Consider the following 24,166-nt stretch of genomic DNA (forward strand, 5'->3'; position numbering starts at 1 on the left):
TGAATGTGAAGACAGTGAATTGGACATGAAACTTGGTATTTTAAATGTAAAACAGATGCATTTTCTTCGTAACAAAATAGCTTCGTAATACTTTGCCTGTATTTTTTTGTGTTTTCCATCTAGTGAACTGGCTAAGATGGGAGTGTCCCTGGCTGGCCACCAGAAGAAGATTTTGTCCAGTGTGCAGAGCCTGCAGACCCAGGGGACGCACGTCCAAGTATAACACTTTCAACATTAGAGAAACACGAGGAGACAAAGTCAAACTGGATGCCCCTGTTAAGAGTTTCCCCACAGCAAATGAGTTGTGATGTAAGCTCTGTGCTTGGGCCTTCTTGGATTTTGAGACACATTAAGATGGAGACGACATGGACGTTTGCCTCCTTCACCTTCTCGCAGTTTCCCCATTTGTACCATCCTTGGTGGGCACTTCTGGCTTTAGCTCTCAGAGTCCCAGCAATACGGTCACCATTATGGAGCATCAAAGAGACACATTTCCAACTGCAAGGCTGCACCTGAAGCATCCCTGATCATTTCACACCGTGTCAACTCAACAAAACAGGAGGGGAAAAGACTTTAAACAAAAGAAATGACAAAAAAACAAATTAGAATATAATATCACTGTCTGTTAGGTGTACAGTTGTTTTTTCTGTCATTTTGTTGGCTTTGAGTTTTCACCTTGAAGAGTTTAAAAAGGGTCAGATGGTATGTACATGTGTAGATACATGTTTATATGGGCTGTGTGTCTCACAACCATAGAGATGGACCTAAAGTTTGTATTGTTGGTGAGGTTTATAGGCTCAACCTTAACAGACGTAATTACTTAGTACGCGTGTGGCCCCTTGCATTGCTCTCTGTACACAGAAAGCCAGTGAATGAGCCAAGATTTTGAATGAAATGAATGTTTGGGTTTGGGGAGAGGGGAACTGAAAAACTGGACCTTTAGGGATAGAGAGGGATATAGATTTGCTAGCTCACATAGGATGGAACTATGATTCGTTTTTAAATAGTGTATTGGACCAAGACCAGGGCTTCCTTAGTGACTGCTCCCAGACACACTTCCATAAAAACTATACCCAGTGCATGTTTGCAAGTACTCTTGCATTTACAGTACAACCTAACTAACAGCAGAGAATACAGCAGAAACAGCTACGGTGCAGTTAGCACAGAGAAAATGTTACTCTTCCGTCGTCTTTTCCAAACAGCAGTCTATCACAGGTGTTATAGTATGGTGTTGTTGCAAACACTTCAGCCCAGAAGTTTGCCTTCCAGTATTTCAGGTATGTTAAGAGGTTTATAGTGTTTTGTGAAGAGCAAAGTTGATGCAGACAGATGTCAGGACAGATGTCGTGACAGACTTGACACTGTTAAGGACGTATGACTTGTTTTTCCAGTGTTGTGCCATGTACAGTAACTTTGAAATGTTCATCTAAATAACGACCCACCATTCCAACTCTATGGTTTTCTTTCATCAGTTCCCGTGGCTGGATGGTTACACAAGGCCAGTTAGAATAATTACAGTGGTTTGTGTTTTCCAAATAGTCTGCTTGATGAAAAGAAGCATTGGACCCTTTTTCAGCAAAATGAAATAGAAGCAGTGTTGACTTTCAGCGGTGCCACCACAAGAGGGTAAATTTGACTTTAAAAAAAAGAAAGATGATTTGTGCGTGTTGTATTCTATCACTTCCCTGGTATCTGTCATTTTCAACACCCTTATTTAAAAAGAAATACCCATAACCTAAAGAAGCATTTTTTTCTGTATTAGAAGGAAACTGCAGCTTATCACAATAACGATCACAATAATTATACAGTAATATATGAAGGGACCCTCTTTGTGTACACTAATAATGGCACTGAACCCGCTTTTAGTGTATTTCTGCACCCAGTTTTAATATTTGTGGTACTCCATAGGACCAACAGTGGCATAAAGTACAGAATATATGATTGTATCATAGTGTAAAATATGTACAGTGTTGATTTCCAATGTTAGAATGTTTGTAATGATAACAATGATGATGACTATGATGTACTTTTATTGTGAAAAAGAGATTTCTGAAGTTCTCGTTCAGGGGTGGGTCATACAGAGGTGAAGGTGATACGTTGGTCTGAACAAAGGAATGTAGCATGGTGCAAAGCTTCAGCTTTTATTGACAGGTGAGAGTGACTGCAGTTTCTACTATAGCGTTAGGATGAGTAGAATGGACTTTCTTTATTGATACACTGGCTTCATTTGCATATCCACCTTAAAGAGTCGTTACATGCACTTTTTTGACCTTGGACTGCATACAACACAATTTTAAAAAGATGCTTGTTCAGGAGAGGGAAGGACGAAAAGTCTAACACGAAAAATCCTCCATTTAAACTTGGATCTGATATCACAGATTGAACATTTGCTCTCTCCTTACCCTAGAAATGATAGCTGAGCTTAGCAGACTTGTCAAGCATTGCATTTCTATACATGCTGCAGTAGTTTGCATGGTATAAGAGTATTTTTAGAGGGTGAAGAGTATGAAGGGTAATGCTGCTTCCCTAAAGTCAAGAGCAAAAGAGTAAAAGTGTAAGAAATGGTTTCTGCAGCATGTTTGTCGGAACTAATGTAAGTGAGCTGTGACTGTTAGCTTATCTATTAGCTTTGTAACAAGACTTTACTTCAAAGGCTAAGAAGTACATCTTTTACTTACTAAATTTCTTTATTTTCTGGAGTTACAGGGTATTTTAAATCCAGTACATGTATATGTCCAATCAGTACATGTGGCTTTGGAAGTCACCTGGAAACTCAGTTAGCCAAGAGAGACCTTAGCTAAGGCGATAGACGGTATAAAAGATGGACGTAGCCAATGTGCTTACATACTTTTGTGCGTGAAGTTCTGCTTTGAAGCCCCAAGGTGTGTGTTTACCTCATCATCATCTTGGCATTTTTAAACTGGATTTAATGAGGGAAAACCACACTCTCATTTGCTAATGGCTTGTCAATCACATGTCATTAGCCAGTGATCATATTCTGAATAATAATAATGAATTATGCTATTCATTGTATTCAGTATGCCTTCAAATGAGTCACCGTTCCTCATACTGAGGAAACTGTCCCCTGAGGTTAGAGCAGAGTGACATTTTTCTATCAACTCCTACAAGACTGGAAGTGTTTTTGCAACCACCAGTATCAACCCCAGTGGCCAATAAATAGAATGTAGATTTAAAGTCCTTTTCGGACCCAGAAGCTATCTTCATTTTTTGTACCGCCTCTGACTAAACCTGTAAATTTAATTGATTAGTTATCTACAACAGATAAAATGTGCCCCTGGTGGTTGTAATTTAGCATATTGTTATTCTGAAGTAGAAACCTACGTTTGTCTAACGTTTCAAAAATATAATTAGTAACATGCACCATGCTAGAAGGGAAATCCAGACAGGCCTGATAGTTATAAAATCTGAGCCACTCTGCTGCCAGTGAAAAGTTGCTTTTTTAATTGTGTTGTTCGGCCCCAATGTTTTAGTACTAGTAAAATAGAGGCGTGACAAACTGTTCTGCTTTTTTCAGCATAAGCCGCAGATGCAAATTCAGAGTTTGAAACTGTTCATTCTACTCTTGCTAACTCTATTATTTCACTCTAGCGGACTACCCGTGACCGCTGGCCTTTTAGATGCCTTATTTTCTGAGCTATTTTTCTGTTTTGTTGCCCTATACAGGGGATATTGAGAGTAAAGTGTATTTATCTGTGTTCTTAAGGTAACCTCACATTAACACCCTGGTTTTATAACATCCCAGAGGCCCCCTCAAACTGTACCATCATAACTTCCATACCTTTAAGTAGATACTATTAGAACCGTCACACATGAAGACCTGTAAAAGTGGACGGGGAAAATCACAGTGTTGTTATTTATTTGCAAATTATGAATATGATTGGCTTTCAGTTCTTTTCTTTATAAGTGCCAAATTCCTCTTGCATTTTTAACATTATGTTACTGCCTGCAAAATAATGGTGAATTGTTGACATTGTCCTCTTTTTGACCCACTTATTCATCAGCACTCTCACTTTAGAAGAAACCATTTTGGTTTCTACTCTGAACTCCCTGGTTTTTATCACTTTTCACCATGTCAAGGTTAGCTATGTGGGCTGGTTTGCTTGAACTTAAATACAGTGTTTGTATCCATTCTCCACAAAGTCTGTATCGTAAATGTTAATGAGTGATTCTCATCTGAGACTTTTAGCACTCTATCTCCCTCTTTGTCCTCCTCTCTCTCTTTGTTTGGCCATCATACAAGGCTTATTTGTCCCCATGCCAATTTCCTCTGCGTTGCTTGTTGTAAAGGGTGTAGGCATTTTAATGTCTTTCATGTCGCTGTAATAAATATGCTAATATTTCTAATTTCTCACCTGAAGCCTGCAGTGTCTTTTTCTTCAACACATTCCTGCTTGTCTTGCTCCCTCAGAGAGAAGATCCCAGAGAAGATTGAAAAAAACTTACAAATATTATATATACAAAAAAAAGATAGTCCCAGCATTCATCTAACGTTTTATTTTACTTATTGAACTGAGCTACTAGGTGCTTCTGGGCAGGTGTAGATGATGGCTTTCGGTTCATTTATAGTTGTCACGTATCGCATAAAACGCATCTCATTGGGTCGGCTGGTATTCCATTAATATATCTATAAAATATCTACAACAGTGATGGCAAACAACACCAGCGCCAAGTGGCTGGTGGACCTAAGATCCAATCACAGCACCTTCCATGAGTCGGAGTGACATTAAAAAGGCAGACATCCAACAATGAGTCTCCGTAATGAAGGTCTGGACAGCACCGGGACCTAACATGATTCATGTCTACTGGCTAAAGTAGTTAACAGAAGTCAGTGGTCACCTAGCACCACAAATAAGGAAACTACTAACAGCAGCTACTCAGCCAGACTGGTTAACACAGGGCAAAACAATCCTGATCACGGCAGCCGATTACCTCCCTCACAACAACATAGAAGCTCCTCTCAGATATTGGAAATAACACCAAGCCAGATCCTGGTTGATAAAGCAGTACAACAGGGCTCTAAGATCAATTGGAACAACTTGACCCCCGTCTAGATTGACTACACAAAAGTATATGACAGACAGTATGTCTGTGAAGGGTCTCAGTCATCCAGGTCATGGTAGTCTAAGGAGCCTTGAGAGAAAAGTGTTTGGACTTCTTTAAGTTGCTTCTTTAAATTGCTTGAATCAACTTAAAGAAGTCCAGACACTTTCTCTCCAAGCTCCTTAGACTATATGACAGACATGGATATTGGAGTACTTGGCATTATACAAGGCTAATAGTGCACTAATAGCATTCATCAGAAACCCAATTAGACTCCTAAGGACTGGATGCCAATTCCAAGGCAACTGCACAAATCATCAACAAATGAAGACAAATGAAGGTGATGCACTGTCCCCACTATTACATAAACAGATTCAGGAGTGATGCGACCATCAGCCACCTTCTATACATGAATGACATCGAACTGTATGCTGGGAGTGAACAAGATATTGACTGATTCACCTCACCAGGATCTACAGCAAGGTCATCGGGATGTCATTTGGGCTCATAGGTGTGGACAAATGTTTGGCAAGATAGGGAAGGTGATCTGGACTGAAAGGGTGGAATTACCAGGAGGTACAATAGCAAACATATAAGACGACGTCAAGTACTTAGGCTTCCCACAACAGGTACCATGATAAAGATGCACAAATCTTATCCATAGCCAAATACTTCCAGAAGGGGCTGAGAAACCAGTTGAATGGTAAAAATAAGAGCCACAATCCAGGATGAAACACTGAGCATCCCCAAACACATCATTAAGATGGCCCCCTGATATGAGCGGTTTGAAGAAAGCCTCAAACAGCTGAAGACTGACGGTGAGCAACAGGAGGAGGAACTATCATGGATGACCAAGCCCCTGCATGGGATGTAGCATTGACAGACGGAAGAAGTGGCTGATGTCAAGAAATCCTACAAGTAGCTAGAAAAAGCCAATGTAAAGGATAGTACAGAGGCTCTGATCATGGCAGCACAAGAATAGGCCTTAAACATCAGACCCATAGAGGCAGGTACAAGAAAAAACCCACCACATAGTAGCAACATGTAAGAAGCTAGTTGGGAAAGCATACACTGAGAGGCACAACCAAGCAGGTGGCATAGTGTACAGGAACATTGGTGCCACATACAGACTAGATGTCCCCAAACACCCCTGGTGAGTTCCAGACAGACAAGCAACTGCTGGCCAGCCAACAAGAAATAGTGTTGGGCAATAAGAAGCAGAAAACTGCATTTGTGATAGACATGGGAATGGCAACCACAAAAGCCAGAAAAATTGTCAAAACTATAAGAGTGACTCCAACAGCTCCAGGCCAGTCAGAGGTTTCTGTCCAGAAGTGTGCAATCATAGGAAAAGCTAAGATACTGCACAGAACCCTCAAACGCTGAGGCCTCAGGTTGAGGACCCAAGCTTGAAGAACAAACATATATTACCCCAGAGGGGACGAGAGAGAGATTTTTATATAAAATGCATTCTGTGAGAACAACCAAGGCAAGCAGTGCTTGTTAGTAAAATTTCAAAACAAACATCAATTAAAAACAAACTTGAAGCAATATTTCTACTGGTATCTCATCAGTTCTCATAGTATGATTCATAAAACATTAAGTCATGTTTTATGAATCATACTAATACAAGTATGATTTATAATAATAAGTGTATTGTTTGGATAAACTAACATGGCAAAGTATGTTTTCCATATATCCATTTTAATTAAATTCTCAATTAGTAGTAAATGCACTGCGCTTATATCACGTTTTTACCATAACAGCCTGAGTGCTCTACAGTGTTTTTGCCCATTCTCTTTCTCACGCTCTCTCAAACACACACACACACACACACACACACACACACACACAGCCGCAGCGAGAGCGAGAGCAATGGTAGCTTCGAGGGAAGGTGCTTGCCTGCCACTGGGAGACACTTTGGGTTCAGTGGTTTCACTGTCTGGCCAAAAGATTTGGCTCAGGGATTAAACCTCCAGTACTGATTAGTGGACAACTCACTCTACCACCTGAGCCAAAGCCACAGTGATGAGGTGAAGTTTTTATATGTTATATTCAGATGTAACCTACAACTCATTATCTCATTATTGTTCATTTTGAATATTTGATTATTGGTTTCTAACACATGATTACTGATGATGTTGTCTTGGGGGACTTATATACATTACCTGCAGATTTTTTTTTTAACAATCTTTGCCTAAATCACATTTAATATAACAGTTTAAAATCATATATGAGGAAACTAACTTAAAGTAGCGTCCAAGTATATTATTATATTAGAAGAAATACTGAGGATTTAGTCTGTGTTTTGTCTGTCACATACTACTTACAGGTTTCAGATAAAAGAAATTCAGTCAGCTTTATTAATATATTTTTTTCCATATAAGACTTCAGTGGAACAAGAAAAAATACAAATGATGTGTAGATGAAAGTATTGTGAAGGGTTATTTTTCTGTATGTGTACCAAAGGGTGCAGTACAAAATTTTGTTTTGGTGAGTATCAGCCTACCATAAAATCCATGCATGGCTGGCAAATCCAAAGGTGTTTTATTTTGTTTTTTTTGTCCCTAGCTCTGCTCTAATGGTGATAGCGCTGGTGAAATTCCCATCATAACATTCTTGAATGGCAATATAAAGCAGCCCAGCAACCACATCTTCATTATCAATGTGTGTGTGCTGTGTGTGTGTTCCTTACTGAGAGATAATTCTGTCTCAGGGGAAAGGGAAGGTCAGTGACTTCTGGCCTTGGTTAACCCCTTAATGCACTGGCCCAGTTGCTGTCACTCTATGTTACCACCATTACACCTCATTTAGCCCATCATATTGGGCTCCATATTCCCCTATCGCTCGCTCACTCCGTCTCCCTCTTTCAACCATCGCTACACACACGGACACACACACACACACACACACACTCACACAAGGCGTGACATGCAAAAAATGCAGGCCCTGTTCGCCATTTCCTCAGTATCTATCTCCTCCCACTGCCCTCTTCTTAATCTTCCTGCTGCCCTTGTGCATCCCCATTTTTTCCTCTCCCTTCCAATCCATCCTGTGCAGACAGACGGAAAGGTTGTGGCCAGTTCTCTGACCTCGACTACCCCATTATCTTCCTCTCCTTGCTTTTTCCCTTTTCTCATAGCTTTTTAATTCCCCTCACCTCCATCCATCTATACAACCACTCATCCATCCAAAACTTTTCTCCACATGGAGCTCTCTCTTTGAGGTTCATTGCCTCTTTCTGTCTTACTGCTATCACCATGGGTTTCCTCTCACCATTGAAGACAGATCCATAACTTTGGGCTTTAGTCTCCAGGTGTCTCTGCAGGCGGAATGTCATCTCACATATTTGCTCTGGATAACAGAGGCTACCAGGAGCCAAAGGTTTACAGGATTGATTCATGCAGCTACTATTGGCATCATGTGAAAAGGTCAGATGTCCCTATGGAGAACACTTTAAAAGGCCATTGGTGACTGATGAGCCTGTCATATTTGTATCACATACATGCACAAGCACTCTATCTCTCATCTCCAGTCTTTGCCTTTGTTTCTGTCCCTCTCCCTCTCTGTCTTTTTTTTGTGATCCACAGACACACATGAACACATGGAAACACATTCCCCTGTGAATGGTAATTGGGCTCCTCTGTCATGATGTCAGGTGTGGGTTAGTGTCCCCTCATGTGCAACAGCAGCCATTAATATAACACAGAGGAGCAAACATCGATAGATCCACCACCTCGGCCAAGGGTCAGGCAAAGAGATCAATTTTATATATAATATTATCAGTTATAAGACTTTTTTGTGACTTCACCAATGGGACTAAGTCATTCTTTAACAATGCCTTGTCGAGCTTTTCTTTTCCAAAAAGCAAATTTTTTATTCTGCACATGTCAAATTCTGTGCTAACACGATTCTCATCAACCCACTGAAGTAATAGTGTCACAGCTCTGCTATAATGTGAAGTGAAATAAAGCTCAAATTGAGCAACTGAGATTCAACCATAATGGCACAAAAGCAGAACGCGTCATTATTGCAACATGAGCATAATATTTGCCACCGTCCTTAATTTGCTCCTGCAAATCTAGAACTTCCCCAATACGCCTACTCAGGATGCTACAAAAAAACAAAGGGCAAGAGCAGATTTTAGCAGACATATGGCAGAAATAAGTGGAAAAATATTATTCTGTTCCACAAAATGGGCCACATTTTTATTTTATTTTATTTTAAAAGGTGGTTAGATTAACTCAAACAATAAAAACTCTCACAGGAACTAAAAATATTCAGTATAGTTATTAGACTTTTTACGGAATTTCATTTAACATTATTTAGTTACTTTGAGTATTTGAGTTTGTGCAGCCAAAATGAGAGAAGTAGATAAAATCTGATCCACGAGGAAGATTTCATCAGTCATTGGCAAAAATCACAGAAGTTCCTGCTTTGCAGCTCTTGATTGCATTGCGTGTGTTCGCTCTAATCAAATATGGCCAAGTTCAGACAGGCTCAGTATTCCCCGGGTCTGAACACACATGCACACATCAGTGCTCTTCTGTCTCATGAGGTTTTAGTTTGCTATCAAAGCGATTTCCTGTCTCAAATTTTCATCAGTAATCAAAGTTCCTGATTGAATTTGAAAAGTGAGCCCGGCTCTATAAATCTCATTACATGCCTCACTCCCATCATGCCTGCTCTCATCAGCCACAGGAACGAGACGCCACCCCGGGTATATGTCTGCGTCATGGTCTGAGTGTGTGTACAAGTTCTTGTGAATGCAGTAGAACAAGAAAATGGATGCTGCCAGGGCTGTGATTTCAGCTTTTTTCCTTCAGCAAATAGTAGAGTTTCACTGATAAAGCAATGAAAATCATTTAACAGAGAAACACTGAGATAAAAACTACACGGAGGCAAAGGCTCTGCAGTGACAGACTTGTCGTGGCCACTCTCAGTCTTCTCCCCCTCTTTTTGTCTCCTGTCTCTGTGAATTTAGGTGTGAACAATCGATCTCTTGTAGTAGTGGGTGTGGTCTCAGGAAACCCCTGCCAGGTTCACCTGTTTTCCATCATCAGTCGATGCAGTATTTAAACCCAGTCTCCACCAGTCCACCACAGATTGTTATCCTGCTCATGTGGTAGTGTAGCTCAAGCCTTTTACTTTGCTTACCTGTTTGATCAGTGTTCATCAGCCGTGTTCTTACCTGTTTGTGTCCTTTTACTACCCAGAAAACCTCCTAGAAAAGCCTGCATCACACTTACCTGTAAAACTTAAATATTGCAATACTGTAATATAGCAAGATCTAAATGAATAAAAAGGCAAAAAGGCATAACGATGGTGACAAGGCACTACCCCCTAAGAAGAGAGACCGTGCAGTGGAGTTGACCGCCTTGTAATCTATCCATGATTATCACAAATAAAACAAAAAAACTGAAGAATTTTCTAATGCTGTTTATTTTGACTCAAGCCAAACAGCTAACAAGAAACACAAAATCAGCACGAATTCTGCCTTATTGAACCCCTTTCTCCAAATCAGTAACAGATTTCGAAATGGAGCAGAGGCAGATATAAATAAATAACATTTGAGTTTGGGAAAAGAAAAAAGGTGAAGAAAAACTTGGAGGGGTTTGGAAGGACTGAGATAATATTGACCACATAATCCTTTACAGATGTGGAAATCACTGTTTAATGCATGGCAGATCTGACATGCTGAACTGCTGTTGGCTGACTCAAATAGGAGTCGAACCAAAGGTGAGCTTGTTCTCGCTCAGACCGTGCTCTCTATCGACACAGAAAAATGATGAAAATCGCAATTTAATCCTAGTGTAGCAAGATGACATGTTCTGATCTATGAAATATAAACACACACGAACCATGGAGTGATCCAGTGACTCATGCGGGGTGATGGTGTTTCTAGAGGCCTTATTTATTTAAACATAAACATACGTCTAACATCTTCCTACTCAGAAATGCACAAGCCTGCTTCTGCCTTCCTGCAAAATCATTTCGTAAACTGTGTGTGTGTGTGTGTGTGTGTGTGTGTGTGTGTGTGTGTGTGTGTGTCTGACGGCTGATTGCAGTACATTGCATGATTTCCTACGTCTGATGCCTGCATGTGTACATGTGTTTGTGAGGTGCAGAGACATTAGAGTTCTTTTGTACACACCACGTATTTATGTGTTTCTCCTATCCCGTATAATCAAACACAGCTCTTCAAGTGCCATCAATCAAGCTTTGGTGTTACAGGGAGGAGCAACCCCCTCCTTGTGCTGGGGCTGGGCCAGGGGAAGCAGTTTTACTGCTGGAGCATCCAAAGGTATTGTTTTCTAAATTAAATGGATTTGCAGAACCTGTGGGGCCAACAAATGACTATTTGCATTTCTGTAGCCCATTAAACAAGGTTATCTGCGGCCCTCTGTAATGTCTTAACAGCAAAATAGGCATTAAAACAATATGGTTGTGTTCTGTGCATTAGCCTGGATATACACGCTGCTTTTATTTTATTGTTTCATCTTCATCAACTGCTACAATCATTTTTTTTTTCCCATCTGGAATGATTATGGAGTAACGGTGTTGCAGAAGCAGCTGTTGCAGCGTTACTGTTTTGCTTTCGATTGTGTCATAGCACACCAGAATCCCAATTAAATAAAGTATCAGAGCCAACATAAAGTACTTCTTTGTAACAGTTGTGATCCTTTGAAGAACGTTGGGTAGCTACCACAATATGATATTCCAGACATGTGGAGTGGTCTGTCAAATTTTCCAAAGTTTTAAATGGAACGCTCTCAACATTTTACTGTCAGTTTGGAAACATTTGAAGCTGAGAGACATCATTAGGTTGGGAAAGCTGCCTTTGTTACACAATTGTCTCCATGCTGTGGTATTATTCTTACTCTGTCAGGAGCTATGATTGATTACATGAAGGATTTGGTGAAGTTTTGGGATGTATGGATGAATTTTTTTCTTTATATAAATCACTACCTTGATTTGGTTGTTTTCCTCTTTCATATCTCCTCTTCTTCCTACTCCCTACAGTTTGTCATCAACATAACGGCCATCACTGACAGGTGGGCATGTCTACTTTTTGATTGATTGGTGATGGCTCTGGGAATTTGCGAAGTGTCTTAAAAGGAAAGCATGGCTGAGAGGTGCTGCTAATCAGAGCTCATCAAAATGGTGTTGGAAATGTAAATTTTGAGTATAAAAAGTACCTAAACTGACTTCCCTGCAAAAAAAAAATAAAATACATAAATAAAGGAATTTAAAAAAAAAAAAGTTTTATTCATTTATTTGTTTATATTATAACTTTTTTTAAAATGTCACTTGTCGCAAAGTAGCTATTGCAAGCATTAAACCTAAGTAGAATTTAAATCTTCAGATTCTTGCATATAAAATGATTACAGGTTGGATGAAGAAGGAAACTGTTAAAACAACATAACATCTACACACTGGCATCTTGCTGGTTTTAAGTTTTCCTGTCTCAGGTGAGAATCCTAATTTTTAGCTGGCCCCAGATCTACTGCTCTGGTTCTGCCACAGTCAGGTCAAAATTTTGAATACTTTGGTAAATACCTGCTAACCTTTATTGGAAACGACCAGAATAGACGGGATTAGAAGCCGGTATATCAAAGGGACAGCTCGGGTTGGTTGATTTAGAGACAAAGTTAGAGAGACAAGGCTGAGACGGTTTGGATATGAGCGGAGGAGGGATAGTGCACATAAAGGACAAAGGGTGTTGAAGATGGAGCTGCCAGGCAGGAGGAAAAGAGGAAGACCACAGAGAAGATTTATGGATGTTGTGAAGGAGGACATGTAGAGAAATGGTGTGACAGAAAAAGTTGCAAGGGATAGGGTGAGATGGAGGTTGATGATCCTGTGGTGACTCTTAATAGGAGCGGTCAACAGAAAAGAAGACATGCTAACCTTTTGTTTAGGGCTAATTATTAACATGGCAAACTAGCGATTAATATTACAAACATTATACCTGGTAAAAACCCGCACTCATGAACATGTTCCAACCTTAATGTTAAAATCAGTAAGATATACTAATGAATTTACCTGTACACACAGGTGGCAAAATAATTTCCTGTATCCAAAAAGTCATTTTAAAATGCACATTTTACCCCTACTATGTATTGCTCTCTGACATCCTACAACTCAGTGCTGCACCCGAAAGCTGTCTGTGTACTGCAGCTATGGCAACATGATGTTAACAGCCTTCTGGTTACGTTTTTTTTAATAGATAGTGACTAACAATGTTTAAGTTATAAACCAATGTAGCTTTCAGACAACCTATTCAGTTAAATCATCCCATTCATTTCATAGTAGTACGCACACAATCACAGAGCAGCTTGAGTAGAATTGAAGAAAATGAGGTATAAAGAAAAAAAACAGCAGGACAGTCAAATTATAAGTTTGAGAGAGGAATAACTCTCGGTGGGTTTTTGAAGTGTAAAACCACAAGCATGGGGTTTGTAAAATGTCATGGAAAACTAACAGCGACTTTGGAGGCCCACCAACATATGCGCGCACACACACACACCATCCATAACCACATGGACTGAGCTCACACGCTGGGATAGTTGATGTTTGACCACACAAGATGGGTTCCTAAAACATTGTGCAACTGCTGACTCCAACTCCTCTTGTGGTCTGCTCACAAAAACAAAAAAACATTTAAACTGTTCTCCCCGTCTGTTTCTTGCTGTTGAACTGTGTGTGACATGAATGAATGTTCATTGTTTATATCATTACAACAGTGCATTTTTTGTGCATGCATGTGTGTGTGTGTAGTAACATGGTTATACACACATGCAGCTCAAATTTTCAGCTAAGGGTAGGCAGTTGAGGCTCTAAATCTGCCACGTGCTTACTAACAGAGGTTTGACCCAAATAACAGTGTAATTTATGAAGGCTTTTAGGCTCCCAGGCAGCCATGGAAATAGAACAGAGAATAATGTGAGTCTGACCGTGGCTACATCACTTCAGTTTATGTCCTAGTCTTTTACTAGGACACACGTCTGTGGTCCTTAATGATACAGAGACAGTAAATGCAATGTTAATGGACACTGAGGTTTACAAAGATGTGTTCAGCTGCAAATGGGAGGCTGTGCACATAATTACAGACATGCTCACAAACAGGAATATTGAACAGGTGCGGCCAGCGACGGGCAGTGTTATAAACAAATGCTATGAAAAAGCAAAAACTGTACAGTATAGTATGAGGGGTAAATATGATAGATAAATAGTAATAAAGGCAGTGAGAAATAGAGGGAGTAAAACGTAGACATAAAGAAGGCATCATTAGTACTCTATTCAAAGGTGTTGGCCCCAGGCAGGGTTAGAGGCTGAAATGGACTGCTTAGCAACTGCCTGCTGGAGGAGATGACATCTCGGGGCAGACCCCAAGGATGAGTTAAGACCTCGCAAGCCCTCTTATAGTTTTATGCGCAAGTGTGCCTGCATGTGCTTGCATGCATATAATCCTCTGTCCTACCCTCCTGCCCCATAGCGGGTCATTTGCCTCAGCACTTGAAGTGGAGATGCAGCTCTGAGGATCAGGGTCCTGTCTCTGCTCCACAGATCAGAGTGCAGAGGACACCACAAAGACGGACAAATGAGTGCTTTCATACATGAAGGGCTCTTTTGCTTTCTTTTTCATGTCTGCAGTTTATCTTAAAAACAGTTTAGACCTCATGTGTCCACACATTTAAAAAAAAAAAAATTCTAGTCACCTCGATCTGCACTGAAAACTGATGATAAAAAGGTTAAGTAAACATAAACACGAGTAACAACAGCTAAACTCTTCCCCTGTCAGGATGCCCGACCACAGTGTTTATCCCAACTGAAATCTGTGTTAACGTTAACCGGTTAAGCCTCCATTGTGTCCTTTGTTACTGTTGCTACAACTACAGCCAAACTCTGATTTGGTTCTGCTGTGCGGTTTTGTTCTTGGAATACTGAACAAACATTAAAATCATGTCGTAATCCCACTTGGAGCAGCTGCACTGCATTCTCAACGTGACTTCCAGAACTGATTTCATGCACCCAAACCAATGTTTTGGGAGTTGTTTTCTTTTTTTAATTCCACCAGAAGAGGCTCTTTTCTTCACATTGTTAAAAATATGTGCTAAGCCTACTTGTGAAGAAAGGTACTGAGCAAATGAGGAGAGCAGGAAGGTATACACAGGAATGGTTTAGGGACCCTGTGCAAACTAAATGCTCTGCAGGTGTGCAAAATCTCATTAGAGATGCAACATTCAGCATATTCCCATGCTGCAACTGCTAGTTTTTAACCTTGTGCAGTTGCAGATAGACATCAGCTAAATTGCTGTTAGAAACGAAATCTTAATGCGTACAACGATAACAGCTGAATTTGATCAGTGATATTGGCATTTGCGATGACTAATCAGAGAAAGGCTGCAAGCGACATGAGCAGAATTGCTGCACAGCATCCGAAAAACTCAATTTTCTTCTCATTCGCATTAAACTCAAGAGCAGTAGCAGAGAGACAAACCAGTCCAAAGGAGTCTCTCTTTTTCTTCTCCTCTACAGAGACCCTATTGATAGAGAGCCATGAGAATCACGGAAGCATGTCAGTAATGACATTATGCTCTTCTTCTTTTTTTTTTGATACACAGTCAGATGATTTACATAATACCATCCTCATACTCAGGATGGACAGAGAGCGGAGGAAGAAAGGAGAGAAAAAGAGGGAAAACCAGGAGGGGAAAAGAGAGAGAGGGGACAGCCAATTTGTGCCTTCAGATATTTTTCTCAGACTTATCATCACACAAATTAGGTCCTGCTTTCTGCTGATAAGGTCAGCTGTCAGTTGAGATGTATTTAAAGGAGTCGATATGCACAAGCAGACACATACGCAGCTATACGCACAAACTGTTTTTTTTTTTAAACTGATGTTGCGTCATTAGGACACTTATAGCACATACCCACACACACAGACACAAAGTGCATGTTATACAGTGTTTTACTGAATTTACCAATAAAGCAAATAATGACCGCATACTCTCACTCTCTTCTCTCTCTCCCTTAGTCTGTGTTTTGTCCTGACTCCCTTTGCGATCTTTTTCTCTCTTCCATTTCTTCTTTTCTCTTTCCCCAACCAATCGAAGCAGATGGCCGCCCCTCCCTGAGCCTGCTTCTGCTAGATTCTTCCTGTTAAAAGGGAGTTTTTCCTTTCCACTGTCGCAAAGTGCTTGCTCACAGGGGATCGTTTGATGGTTGGGGTTTTATCCAGAATATTACTTGGTTTTTACCTTACAATATAACTTAACTGTTGTTGGGATTGGGCGCTAAAAGAACTGAACTGAATTGAACGCCCTGCAGACACAAAAAAACCTATTTGGATTTGCTGCATAGTAATTCATTATAAAAAAGCAAAACTATTGTAATGTAATATGCTGCTCATATGCTCATAAGTCATGAACTGTAAATGAAATTGCATGTTGCTTGCATGAATTCTGCAATGCAATAATGAAACCAACAGTCAAGTGTTGTTCTGTGAAGAAATGCTCCCATATGCAGGTGCCAGGAACTGTCATTTTGACATATTCATTCTAACTGTGGCAGGGAGGGTGCATAAAAGGTATTGCCAAAAGCTGAGCGTTTGTTAAATGAAGATGAATGGGATGGTTTGCATTGAAGGTGATATTTTATTTAGGATCAGACGCTCTCTGTTTGGTAATGCAACAGCCACTCTCGCAACAACATGACAGCCCGGGGAAATGGATATTGATTAGAAAAGGTTGATGCTTTTTTCCCCCCCACTCCTCAATTTTTTTTCCTCCACCCACCCCTCCACACACACACATTCCCTTGCTGTTTTGCTCCTTTTAATCCTCTCCCTCCCACCATAGCTGTTTCAGAATTTCCCTGCCTCTCTTAGGTGCTCCCAGATTGTTATAATGCGTGATGTGCTGTAAAGTGTGATGGATGGTAAGAGCCGATTTTAAGGCCACACAGTTGAAGCTGGAGAGGAAACCTGATCAAATTTAGGGAATGCATGTTATTTGTATGCATGATTGTTGGACGGAATGGGAATAAAGCATCAAGACAATGAATTGTGTGGAAAGATTACAGATTTGGAACAAGAAAAATTATTTAGAATAAGCTGACTCTGCTGAAAACCCATCTAACAGCCCAACCTGAAGTAAAAAAAAGCATCAACGTTCTATTTCACAAAGCAGGTAATTTAATACATTTTGAGCTTATAAGCTATGTTTCATTTGATGACAGCAAAAAAAAAAAGAAAAAGAAAGAGAGGTTTTGGTCATTGTGTTGTATCGATCCATAACAGCAAACAGCAGCTGCAAACAAATCAATGCGTTGTGTGTGCATGTTTCCTCTGACTTTTATTGTAAATGTGTGTGGCAGCAATGTACCCTTCCCACCGCCCTCGCATCGCTGATGTTATAGACTCACACAGTCAACACTCAGCAAAACTCTATGCACTAAGGCTTTACCCCGACATCATACATTAAGGCTTTATACTATATTGCATACTGCAATCTAATGATTCCACTCACCCATGATTAAGTAATTTAGCAAGAAATTAAAAGTCCTTGTGATAAGGTGATCTTCATTATTTTCTGGTTTCTCGATATAACGTAACTTATGTTAATCCAAAGTGTGCAGCTGGAGTAACAGATTTGTCTCCAAGAAGGCAAAACTGTTTGCATGACATGCAAAGACTAACCCAGCAATTCTTCAATTGACACAAGGTTGTTTTGGCTCATGATACATTTTTATTGGCTCTTAATCATTCCCTGGATTCTGACTTATCCCAATCACACCCATTGATACCAAAACTCATCACTCATGACCTGAAATAAATACTAACTCTAACCTTACCCTTAAATCTGCAATGCAATGAATTCAGAGAGGAAATAATACCACCTTGAGTATACGCAAGTCACCTCAATTTGTGGAGTTTATCTTCTCCAGATTCATTAGATTGCATTATCATCTGTGAAGTGCCATGTTCATGTTTTTCTACTGATGCTGACGACAGTCCTGAAGCCAGTGTTGGCATTATGCTTCAGTGAATACACACAGAAAGGTACGCTGCTGACCCAGTCTTGGGTTAATGAGATCTGCAGACTTTTTTCTCCATGTATTTCTCTGCATTCAACCTCCACTCTTTTTGACCAGTTTTGCTGTTCCTGCTGCTCAGAAGTCCCTCCAGAGCAAAGTTTGATCTTCCCCAGACAAGAGAATGTTTTTTCTCGTGATCTCTGAATTCTTTAATCAACTGAGAAGTCAAAAGAGACTTATCCATGGACACTGTACCATAAAGTCCTGATTGATGTCTGCTGCTGAGACGGTTGTCCTTCAAGCAGGTTCTTCAGCCTATGCACACAATCTCTGTCTTATTAATCAGTAGATTCTTGGCCACATAAAGCCCTTGCTGTTCATTCATTAAGTTTGTTCAACTCTAGAACTCATGGACCTTTGGTAATTAAAGGTACAAAATCTGTCTATTTCCAATTAATGAGTGGACTTTACAAAAGACAAAAAAAAGTTTTGCTCTTTGTGTACTCTTTGGTACACCATGGAAAGCTCCCTGGAATTTGCACCCAGTCATTTCAGTTTATCACACTCCAATCAGGCTCTAGATGTAGCTCAAGGATAAGTAAAACAAATTATGTATCTGGCCATGAACATGTAAAACATTTATTTTCAGTGTCTTCACTTAAATATTGTGGGTTGCTGATGAGCAAAAATGGGAATTTCCTGTGTACTAAAATGCACAGAAAATTAATCCACTTTTTTAAGCTTTTGTAAGCTTGAATTGATAGCAAGCAGTTACCTATTTACACATCTGGCAGATATAAATTACATCTTAAGCGTATGTTTCTTTTCAGTTAGTCTTCAGCAACTCTTGAGAAAAATTTACAGGTTTTTAGCAACTAAATCCTTCACTATGTTCAGCAGGTAGTTGTAACTACACTATTTAGCATTTGGAGCCAGACAGCATGTGTACAGTTCGTTTATCAGTGCCTTTTCACTGCAAACAGCTGGCCGATGCTCCCAGTCACATGAACAACAGCATTACACATTAATCAGTGTAAAATAGCAGGAGCTCTGTGTTTTAATCACCACGAGCTGTTTCACATATTTTACACGTAGCTGTGTATAGCTATGTTGATTAGACCAAAGAAAAAGTTGTATTTTTTGTGGAGGAGCGTTTTGCTCCCAAAGTAAGCGCTAACAATCATTAATGTGACAATGTGAACAGATTTGTGTTTCCATGATGGGATTAAAACAAATACATAAACACACTCAAAGAGGGGGAGGAAAAAGGAAAACTGAAGGGAATGTATTATGCTTGTGAACAATAGTGTACTCCGCAGTAGGTGGTGTCATCATTTAAATTCCAAACACACACACACACAGCCTCCAGTGTAACTCTGCAACACGCATGCACCCACAAAGACAACAAAACAGTCTCTCTTTCTCATACATACGTGTCTCTGGGTTTATCTCTCCTGCCCATGCAGCCTCATTACCATTCAGCTCTGATCCCTGGCGATAACCTCTCCTGGGATGCAGATGCAGGCTCACGGTGACCAAATTATGGCTTTTGACAAGTCCAATTAATACAGTCCTAACAACAGCGTTCAGTAGCATTGGTCAAACATGACAGGGCAATTCATAATTGCCTAAAGCTAAAGGTTAAATGACTTATACACAATCTTAATACAGAGTTAAACACTCGCTCTTCCTTTATGTTCACTTCAATGGATAATTGACCCTGAACACACCACCTGCAATTACTGGAGTCTTTCTTTTGATGTTTTAAGTGTAGGGCTCAAAGTTCTAGCACATTCATCAATGGCTACTGATGGCATGATTTGGTTGGTGCTGTGTGACCAGGAGATATTTTATTTTGTATTTTTATGATCACAGTTATAATTAGAAGTATCAATCATTAATCATTTACCATTGTGGAATCTGATGACAGTATAATCTTTGTTTTATATCTATGGTAATCTGAGTAAAGATTAATGTATGCAGGTTATCATCATTGTAATCAAGTTTCAAATGGTATCCACAGCATTGTATTCACCGTCCATAACTGGAGGGTCCAGCAGGACCTTGTTCTAATTCATTTGCAGGCCTACATCAGAACATGCACATAGAGAGTTATGTAAACACGCACGTTCACCCTTATTTACACAGGGAGGTCATGTCAGGACATTCTCTAGTTGGACACACAGGCTCACAGAACTGCACAACATGACATGTCACACACTTGTTTTTCTCTAAAGTATCATCTGATGTTTGTATAAGGAGAACTTTGGACTATGGGGAGACTGTTATCATTTCCAGTAAGGTCTGACTGTGTTACGTCATCATGGGTTATATAAGGACGGGGAGCTGTCCACTCTTTGGAGATCTGTGGCTGTACGCTTGTCTTCCCATGCTTCTGTCTTAGAAGCATGTAATAAAATCACTATGTTTGTCACCCAAAAAAAAAAAAGAGAATGTAGTTTTACGCAGGTTTTTCTCGCTGAACTGCTCTGGGTGCTGTGTCCCTGAATCTCACCAGTGTTAACCTCTGGCGGAAGACATGGAAAAAAGGAAATGATGTTCCTGGTAAATGACTGAAACAAATAAAACCACACACAACCAGAGACAGGTATGAGAAGTGTGAGGAACAGACACATGTGCATGTTAGAGGAATGCCCCATTTGAGAAAAAGTTAAATTAACCCATACACTGCATTTCGTTGCCCTGTACCTGTGCATGTGCAATGACAATAAAGTTGAATTCTATTCTATTCTATTCTATTCTATATACAGACGCACCCATACATGCAATGAAGAAACAGCTTACATACATGTGCACGTACATGCAAGATTAAAGTAGCGACACTTAACATACACCTGTTTTTAAATGATATAGTTTATACATTACTGACAAATAAACTCTCTGGGTTGCAAGACAACAACTTAACGTCAAAAGACAAAGGCACTGGTCTGATGATTAAGTGAGGACACGACAAATTTAGTGGTTAAAAGGGTCGAATTGGGACATGTTTTGTTGATTGTTTGAGACAAAGGACTACTGAATGGTAGAAAATTCCTTTTTAGGTTTCTAAACAGGATCTTAAGAATTTTAACACGTACCTGTGTTGTCCTGTCAACTTGGGGGGTTATGAGTTGATTATATGGTGAGAAAAAACAAAAAAAAAAGGGGGGAAGGGAGATCTCGTTGTTTCTCCCCTCTCGGGATAACACAGCAACACAGCACAGCCAACACAACATCATTTTCCTGTTCGCCTGTTTTGTTTTGTTTTTGTTTTTTCTGAAAGCCGAAGCTGACCTGGACTCCTACCCTCCCCTCTACCATCGTTGCCCTCTCCGCGACTATCTTTGACCCTTTGACCCCTGAAGGCCACAGCAGCTGGACTCACAACAACAACTTGAGGATGTCAACAGTGCTGCAAAAAGCGATCTCATGCAGTAGAGACGGAGAGCACTAAACCTAAAGCCCGTTTCACTACACGGGGGAAAATTCCCAGACTGTGTCAGCTGACAGAGCTGTGACGAGACGCGCATTAAGCCCGGAGGAAAAGGGAGGGTGAGCAAAAGAATGCTGACCTCTGAGAAGAGCCGAACAGCAGAGCTGCAGAAGGCCGTGGAGCAAAGTAAGGACAACATAAACAGACTCCAATCTGACGTGGAAGGAAAAGACTCTGAGGTTTTTGTCCTCAGTAAGAGCTCAAGGCATGAGAACAGAAATTGAGCATGGCTCCGGAGGAGCTGGCTGCTAATTGAACTCATCAGTCAGACTTGGAGTTTCACGTACAGGACTTGTAATCAGGCGGAAGCTTGCTGGAGCAGGAGGTCGTCAGACTTGACGCAAAGTTCCAACAGCAGGAGTAAACCCTGAAAGAGCTACAGAAGCAAAAGGGTCAAGTTACAAGGAGAAGATGCAGGCAGCTGCAACAATGGATGAAAACAGACCCAAAGAGGAGGGGGGGACCCCAGGGCATGCTTCAGGCCGCTGGTTTACCCAAACAACAGAGCAGGAAGGTGATGAACACAAACACACCCCAACACACAAAAAGAGAAACACACACATGAACACTTATGCACTCGTTGAGTGAGTAAAAACTGATACACACCCATGCACCAAAATCAAAATGTTGATTTAATTCACTAAGAAGTGACACACAATGCTCCAGCTGCTGCAATGAAGAATGCTTTACTGACAAAGGCTCAATGCTGCACACGACAAAGTCAAATACAGAATTTGCTATAATAATAAGCCCAGAGGGCATTTGTGTGGTCTGGGGAGCAGAGTCCGGAGCGGTTTGGTTATGAAAACGATGCCTGTGCGAGATATCTGGGGCTTAAGGCCTCGACTCAATTGTTTACTGTACACTAAAAAGAAAAGAAAACAGCCTGAGCAGTGGTGCAGAGTGAAAACGATGAATTAACAGTGTGAGTCTTATTTCAGAGCGCCACATCATTGTGATGGAGATTTAATAAAAGGAGGAACACACGGACAAAGAAGAAGAGAAAGGGGGGGGCAGCCCTTGAACACGATTGCCTGAGGTATTAAAGTTCTGTACTAAATTCTGGTTTCCAGTGTGAGAAAAGTCACGCAGTGCCAGTAGTAGAGCTAGGTTGAGTGATGATTCTAAATGACTGTAAGTAAATCATCGTACACCCGTTCAAGTTTCATGATAACGGGGATCTAGACTTTGTTGAACTCTAGGCAATTTGAACAGCTAAGATTTGAGTGACCAAGTAGCAGTTGAATAAAAGTCATTGAATAAGTGTTGAAATAAACTGGCAGAATTAAGAGAATTAAAACATTTCAAGAGTTCAAATTACTTAATATGGAAACGGTTCTATTTTGTTTCACGAACGCAAAACATATAGGTTTAGGAATATGAAAAGGTTGAGGTGGTGTTGATTTGACTCTGTGTAGGTTTAGGTGGGTATTTTTATTGATGGGAGGAATATTCAGTGACAAGTCCTAAGACCCGGGCGTTGGTATTTTTGCTTTTGTTATCTTTTATTTTATTTTGTTTTATATTTTGAACAGTGCACTGATTTTTGTTTGTGAATCTTTTCTTTAAGCAGATCTGCACATCGGAAATTACAAGCATTACACGTCGGCGAGAAAATTGTTGCAAGTGAGTTTCTCCACATTAAAATGGGCACAGGAGAAAGCCACTTATCTGGGACAATTAGAAAGTAAGTTCCTGTCCAAAAAGGATTCAGCGATGTAATCCAAGCTAAAGTTCTTCGTTTTCTTTTTGAAATGACGTCATTTTGCTGAGGGCGGAAATCTAAATGCAGCGATGGTTTCCACTATCAGCAAAGAAAGAAAAATGGATGAATGAATGAATGGATGAAAGACTGGAAATAAAACAAACGGACTGACTGGTAAAAGCTGACAAGACTTGACTACGACTTAAGGTTAACCTCCACCGAGATAGAACAAGAGGGTGGATGAATTTATGTGTGATTCTTTTACAGGAAATGTTTTTATAGCATCTATGGGATGTGGATGGCTGACTACGGTCAATATGCTGCTAATGTTTGCTTTGCTTTGGTGAGAAGGGTGCAGTAGAAAACAGACAAGTGACATGAAAACAAGTAATAATAACAAATAACTAATTTGGGGACAGTTTAACCTAGAGCCCACTAACTGGCCATTAGGGGCTCTCTCTCTCTCTCTCTCTCTCTTGGAGTAATATTGCCAAAGGGTGAATAAAGCAAATTGCGGCAATAATAGTGATTTAATGATTGGAGAAACCTGAACATGATACTTGTCTGTTGTGCTGAATCTTTTATTACTCTTATGATTTGCAGGTGGTTGTAAATAAGCTGTTTACTTTAACAGGTTTGCTTTTTAGCTGAATTGCAAAATACAATTAGAACAATTAATTGAGACTAATCGCAACTAACCTGAAACTGAGGAGGGTCTATATAAGGAAGAATTAAAACAGGTATAAAATGCATCTGATCTTTAATTGCAGGTGTGACCATGAAGATTTTTGGTTCAGATTGCAGGTTGTTGCTCATTATTGAAGTGTGCTCATAAAGGCAAAAGCTATATAGGGGGTCTATGATTT

The 24,166-nt window shown here is 40.2% G+C and overlaps 1 protein-coding gene and 1 long non-coding RNA gene across 4 annotated transcripts in view; both read left to right on the forward strand.

Annotated features, from left to right (window-relative positions):
- Nucleotides 1-4,372, forward strand: part of LOC309694043 (ephrin type-A receptor 3-like) — an 82,564-nt gene extending 78,192 nt beyond the window's left edge. For all 3 annotated transcript variants that reach the window (XM_082513760.1, XM_082513761.1, XM_082513762.1), the window contains one exon: nt 124-4,372. In XM_082513760.1, coding sequence (XP_082369886.1) covers nt 124-223 — 100 coding nt within the window. In that variant the 3' untranslated portion in view covers nt 224-4,372. The remainder of the gene's footprint in view (nt 1-123) is intronic.
- A 15,573-nt stretch (nt 4,373-19,945) lies between these two features.
- On the forward strand, nt 19,946-23,215 carry LOC309693411. Its single transcript, XR_014272645.1, has 2 exons — nt 19,946-20,667; nt 20,733-23,215. It is a non-coding gene; the product is annotated as an uncharacterized lncRNA (long non-coding RNA).
- The last annotated feature ends 951 nt before the right edge of the window (nt 23,216-24,166 follow it).

Source organism: Aulonocara stuartgranti, assembly GCF_965226115.1.
Source record: "Aulonocara stuartgranti genome assembly, chromosome: 18".
Lineage (NCBI taxonomy): Eukaryota > Metazoa > Chordata > Actinopteri > Cichliformes > Cichlidae > Aulonocara > Aulonocara stuartgranti.